Here is a 6,000-nt window from a genome sequence, read left to right as displayed (position 1 = left end):
CTGTACGTGTGTGTCTGTGCGTGTGTGTCTGTGTGTGCGTGTGTGTGTCTGTACGTGTGTGTGTGTGTGTGCGTGTGTGTGTGTCTGTAACGTGTGTGTCTGCCTAGATCTGGAGGTCCTTCGGTCCTCTTCATGTTCACTACTAGTTTGCGCCCTGTAACAGATCTGTATTACATTACAGTACAAAGAGAGGGTGTGAGCCTCTAAATCACATTAGGATGATAACATTACCACTTGTCTACAGCAGTAGACAAGAATGTGTGTATGGCAGTGAGGAAGGTTACACATCCACTTATTTCTTTTCTTTTTTTCTTTTTTTTTATGACGAGGGTTGTGTGGTGCAAGTGTATGGTGTTGGCGTGCGTACGTACGTGCGTGTACCTCTGTTTACTTGTCTCCCCTGGCCTGCTGGGCAGGGTCTCCTGGCCGAGAGTCTTGCCATGTGGAGGTGATTATCTGCAACTACTTTAAGAGACACCAGAGAGAGAGGAAGAATGAGGGAGAGAGAGAGGGGGGGGGGGGAGTGAGGGAGAGAGAGAGAGAGGAAGGTCAATCCTAACATGCATAACATGCTTCATTACTCCTAGCACTACTGACAAGCTTTTGCGCTCGTGAAAGAAAGAGAGAAATAAGGACTTTGGAGGAAAATAGTGTGAGGGGCATCAGGGCTGGACAGGACAATCTGGGATTTCAGACGGGAACAGAGGGATGAGGGGAGAGTGTGAAAGAGGGAGGAGGGAGGACAAGCTGGCTGTGGTTTCAGGGAGGCGCTCATTATGACTCTGGGGTGGACAGCATGCTGGACGAGGGAAGGAGAGAAGAAGAGGGGAATTCAGAGGGTACGCAAGGGGAACGCAATAGAGAGGGGGAGACTTGGCGAGTGTTTTCTGCTCTGGAAATGGAGAGAGGGAGCAGTGGGAGAGAGAGATAAGGAGAAACAGCGACGAGGAGAAAGAGCATGCGAGACAGAGCGACAGAAAGAGAGAGCAACAGTGAGAGAGAGAGAGAGAGAGAGAGAGAGAGAGAGAGAGAGAGAGAGAGAGAGAGAGAGAGAGAGAGAGAGAGAGAGAGAGAGAGAGAGAGAGTAGGGGAAGGAAGGGACTGAACGACTTGGCAGGGTATGGGCCTGTACTGTTAATCCCGCTGGCTGATGCCTGCTGGACCAGGCTCTGCCCCGGCTTTCCCTCCCTTGTTTTCCACGCTTCTCCTCACTCCATCCTGCCTCGCTCCTCCCTCCATCCTGCCTCGCTCCTCCTCCCTCCGTCCTGCCTCGCTCCTCCCCTCCATCCTGCCTCGCTCCTCCTCCCTCCGTCCTGCCTCGCTCCTCCCTCCATCCTGCCTCGCTCCTCCTTCCTCCGTCCTGCCTCGCTCCTCCCTCCGTCCTGCCTCGCTCCTCTTCCCTCCATCCTGCCTCGCTCCTCCCTCCGTCCTGCCTCGCTCCTCCTCCCTCCATCCTGCCTCGCTCCTCCTCCCTCCATCCTGCCTCGCTCCTCCTCCCTCCATCCTGCCTCGCTCCTCCTCCCTCCATCCTGCCTCGCTCCTCCCTCCGTCCTGCCTCGCTCCTCCTCCCTCCATCCTGCCTCGCTCCTCCTCCCTCCCTTCTGCCTCACTCCTCCTCCCTCCCTCCTGCCTCCATCCTGCCTCGCTCCACAGGAGAGGCAGAGGAGAGGCAGAGGAGAGGCCCAGAGTGGTTACGTTGTGGCTTCAGTGTGGTCTGGATGATCTCAGAGCTAGCATAATGTCATTCCAGTGAAACTTATTGACATCGTCAATCAGCCAGAGTGGATGTATGAAGTTGTTTTGGTGGAGACAGCAGTGGTGGCTTCATGGTGCTTGTCTTTGGTCTTCATGCGGTGACCCTGTGGTCCCAGTCTAGGGACTGTACTGTACTGTTCCCACTACGAAATGATGGAATCTTCTTTTTCTGTTGTCAGTCTTGAGGCTGTCGTGTAGCCTCGTTCCTGTTCCCGAGTGAAAAACAGAAACCGGCATCACAGACACTGCTGTTGTCCTAATATCGCGGTCACGTTGATGAGTCGTGGTGAAATGAGTGTGATGTGAGTGAGGTGTGCGGCCGTGGAGGTCTCTGGAGATTGTGCCAGAGCTGTTTTGGGGTGTTATGAGTATAGAGCCAGCAGGCTATGAAGTGTCAAGCCTAACGTGGTCACATGACGAGTTTTAGTGACTCAACCATCTCTCTCTCTCTCTCTCTTGTTCCCACTGTCCACCCCAGGTTGAGTACAGGAGAGGGGGATGGAGCATGGTGTCCTGCAGGATCAGTTTTCCCCAGCGGTTCTGAGTATCTCCAGGTAAGATACGTTCTCATCGCCCACATCCACCACAGCACGCGGAAGTTAGGTTGATATGTGTGATACACCAAGTCAGCCAGACAGACTCAAACATCAGTGACTATACGCTAAAGAATTTACATTTTACATTTAGTCATTTAGCAGACGCTCTTATCCAGAGCGACTTACAGTAAGTACAGGGACATTCCCCCCGAGGCAAGTAGGGTGAAGTGCCTTGCCCAAGGACACAACGTAATTTTGCACGGCCGGGAATCGAACCAACAACCTTCTGATTACTAGCCCGACTCCCTAACCGCTCAGCCATCTGACCCCCACACATTTTCATCAGCGCTTCATAATGTCCCCAGCAGCCTCGGTGTTCAGGGTCAGTCAGAAGCACAGCAGGGCTAGCCTGGCGTTCCAGCGTGTGTCGGTGACTCAGCCCTCCCTTTCCCTGCAGGTGGAGCTCCGCACCCTCCACTTCCTGTCCCTGGTGGGAACCCAGGGTCGCCACGCCGACGGTCACGGCCGGGAGTTCGCCCGGAGCTACAAGCTGACCTACTCCAGAGACGGACGGACCTGGATGACCTGGAAGGACCGCTCGAGCCAGGAGGTGAGAGGAGCCCTCTCTCTGTCTCTCTCTGTCTCTCTCTCTCTCTGTCTCTCTCCTTGTCTGTCTCTCTGTCTCGGTCTCTCTCTCTCTTCCAGTCCCCCCAATTCTGTCAAGGCTTTGGCCTATTTCTAACCCTCTCTCTCTGTCCCACCCGCCTCTCTCCCCTACTCCCCCTCCTGTAGGTGGTGTCTGGGAACGAGAACACGTACGAGGTGGTTCTGAAGGACCTGGGGCCGCCCATCGTGGCCCGCATGGTGCGCTTCTATCCGCTAGCTGACAGGGTCATGAGTGTCTGCCTCAGAGTGGAGCTGTACGGCTGCCTGTGGAACGGTACACACCCTCTGCATCCCCTGTGTGTGTGTGTCTGTGTGTCTGTGTGTGAGTGTGTGTGTCTGTGTGTGAATGTCTGTGTATGTGTGTGAGTGTGTGTGTGTGTGTGTGTCTACTTATCTGTTGATGCGTGTAATGCATGTTTTCTTGCTTCTGCATTCACTCCTGGGTTTTTAGAGTGTGTGTGTCAGAGAGAGAAGAGAGAGAGATTGTGATTCAGAGAGAGAGAGAGAGAGAGAGAGAGAGAGAGAGAGAGAGAGAGAGAGAGAGAGAGAGAGAGAGAGAGAGAGAGAGAGAGAGAGAGAGAGACAGACATAATCCTTTCCGTGTGCTTTGGCAAACCTCCAGTGGTTGTAGTTATTCATTATTGAACTGATTCTAAAGACCTTGGGTGAGATCACAGAACATGACTTAGTTTGCGCATCAGTGCTTCTCGCTCCAGACATGCAGAGGAGTGGGTCAGAAAGTTCACCGCTACCTTTCAGTCATGTGACCTTGTGTGTGGGACGTGCGTGTCATAGCGAGTGGATGCCCTTGTGTGTTTTTCTGCCTATCTTAGTGTTTTTAATGTCACTGTTTGCCAGCTCTGTGTTCATGAGTGTGTGTACCTGTGATGTGTTTACAGAATGTGTGTGTCCGTGCGTACCTGTGTGTACGTGTGGTGTGTTTACAGAATGTGTGTGTCCGTGCGTACCTGTGTGTACGTGTGGTGTGTTTACAGAATGTGTGTGTCCGTGCGTACCTGTGTGTACGTGTGGTGTGTTTACAGAATGTGTGTGTCCGTGCGTACCTGTGTGTACGTGTGGTGTGTTTACAGAATGTGTGTGTCCGTGCGTACCTGTGTGTACGTGTGGTGTGTTTACAGAATGTGTGTGTCCGTGCGTACCTGTGTGTACGTGTGGTGTGTTTACAGAATGTGTGTGTGCGTGCGTACCTGTGTGCGTACCTGTGTGTACGTGTGATGTGTTTACAGAATGTGTGTGTCCGTGCGTACCTGTGTGCGTGCGTACCTGTGTGCGTGCGTACCTGTGTGCGTGCGAGTCTTCCGGTACAGTCAAGCACAAAAAGCCATCACCTTTAATCTCCTGTCGTGGTTCCGTCTGAGATGAGATAAACCACATTGGGTGTTTCTGCCTGTCCGTGGAACACCACCGACTAACACAGAATGAATGGGTGGCCCACCGCCTCTCTCCCTTCACACGAGAGCTGCCTGTAAATCAGCCCCGGCACTGTGGCTTACTTACTTACTTACTGCCTGGGGTCGTTATCTGGGGATAGGCCTTCCTCCTGGAATATCCTGTCTGCAACGTTCTGCGATTGCGCCCGTAGACCACAAAGACCTGGATGAGGTTGGGATATGCAGAGTCCACAGAATTTCAGGAATTGCACACAGTTCGTTTCTCTGTGCTCCTGAACTTGTAACAGGGCTCAGAGTTTTTGTTGCGCAAGCCTCGATTGGACCACCTCCCTCCCATGCCCTCACACACTCACACACACACACTCACACACACACACACACACACACACACACTCCAACACACTCAAACACCCCTCTTACTCTCCTTATTCCACAAACCGACCCACACACTCACACACACCCCAGTCCCAGGTGAAGCTAACTTCCACAGCAGTGCTTATTATGTGTAGTTGAGGGTGTGGGAGCTGGTGGCTGAGAGTGACGTCCCCCCGGCCTGAGAGCGAGGCCTGATTATCCTCTCCTGACTGGGCCTGCAGTCTGACATTACGCTCCCTAATGCAGGTGCTGGAGGTGGAGGAGCTGAGAATGCCGTCCAAATTCAAATCACTGAACATTCCCTCAGTAATGCTCGGTGTAATGAAGTGTGTTATGTGTGCTGTGATTGACCTCCCTCTCTGGATTTCCCCCCCTCACTCTTTTCTCACTATCTTCTCCCACATGTCTCTGTCTCCCCCTCTCTCCCCCTCTCTCCCTCTCTCTCTCTCTCTCTCTCTCTCTCTCTCTCTCTCTCTCTCTCTCTCTCTCTCTCTCTCTCTCCTCCCCTCCTCCCCCTCCCCCCCCTCTCTCTCTCTCTCTCTCAGATGGTCTGAAGGCGTACACAGCTCCAGTGGGCCATGTCATGCACTTGTCTGGCTCCCCCGTCTACCTGAATGACTCCACCTACGATGGGAGCACAGAGGCAGGGTGAGCATCCAATCACCATTAACACCCCCCCCCCCCCCCCCGCCCCAAACAGCCCATCACATCCTCCGAACACATAGAGCTCCACGACAACCAAGGTCGTCAGCAAACAACGGTTTCGGGTCTCAAGAAACCCCCTGAAAGCGAAGGCTTGGAAGGCCGCTGATTGAAACGACGTCTGAATCAGAATCCCAGTAAGCTGCTCCATGTGTCAGTGGTGTGGGGAGCTTCCCTGGGCCAAGCACACTCCACACCGACAGACCGTTCAGCCTCGCTCCAAACTGTTTATTTTCCCATCCACCTAATCGAATAAGAATGACATGATTTGGACGTGGCTGGCCTGGTCTTTATTTGCGGAGGGAGTCGTGGCCTGTTTCCGGGCTGTATCGTCAAGGGAGATGGCCTGGGAGGGAGGGGGGGGGGAGCGAAGGGAGGGGAGGGGGGGTTAATACTCACATGTGCCTCTTAAATGAGCCTTAAAAGTTTTCTTTGCGGGTGAGCTAACGGCTTTGACGCAATCCAGACGCGCTCGCAACAGATGTGTGTGTGTGTGTGTGTGAGAGAACCGTGGGGACGCAGTGGGTGACCCTGTGTGTTGCTGTGTGTGCGTG

General features: G+C 53.6%; 1 protein-coding gene across 1 annotated transcript in view; it reads left to right on the top strand.

The window, feature by feature from the left end:
- Positions 1–6,000, top strand: part of ddr1 (discoidin domain receptor tyrosine kinase 1) — a 33,287-nt gene that overhangs the window by 9,103 nt on the left and 18,184 nt on the right. The window contains 5 exon segments of the mRNA XM_062466227.1: positions 417–448; positions 2,234–2,309; positions 2,749–2,901; positions 3,084–3,231; positions 5,290–5,392. Coding sequence (XP_062322211.1) covers positions 417–448; positions 2,234–2,309; positions 2,749–2,901; positions 3,084–3,231; positions 5,290–5,392 — 512 coding nt within the window.

This window comes from Osmerus eperlanus, chromosome 7 (genome assembly GCF_963692335.1).
Source record: "Osmerus eperlanus chromosome 7, fOsmEpe2.1, whole genome shotgun sequence".
In the NCBI taxonomy this organism is placed as follows: domain Eukaryota; kingdom Metazoa; phylum Chordata; class Actinopteri; order Osmeriformes; family Osmeridae; genus Osmerus; species Osmerus eperlanus.
This window is presented reverse-complemented; position numbering and strand designations above follow the sequence as displayed.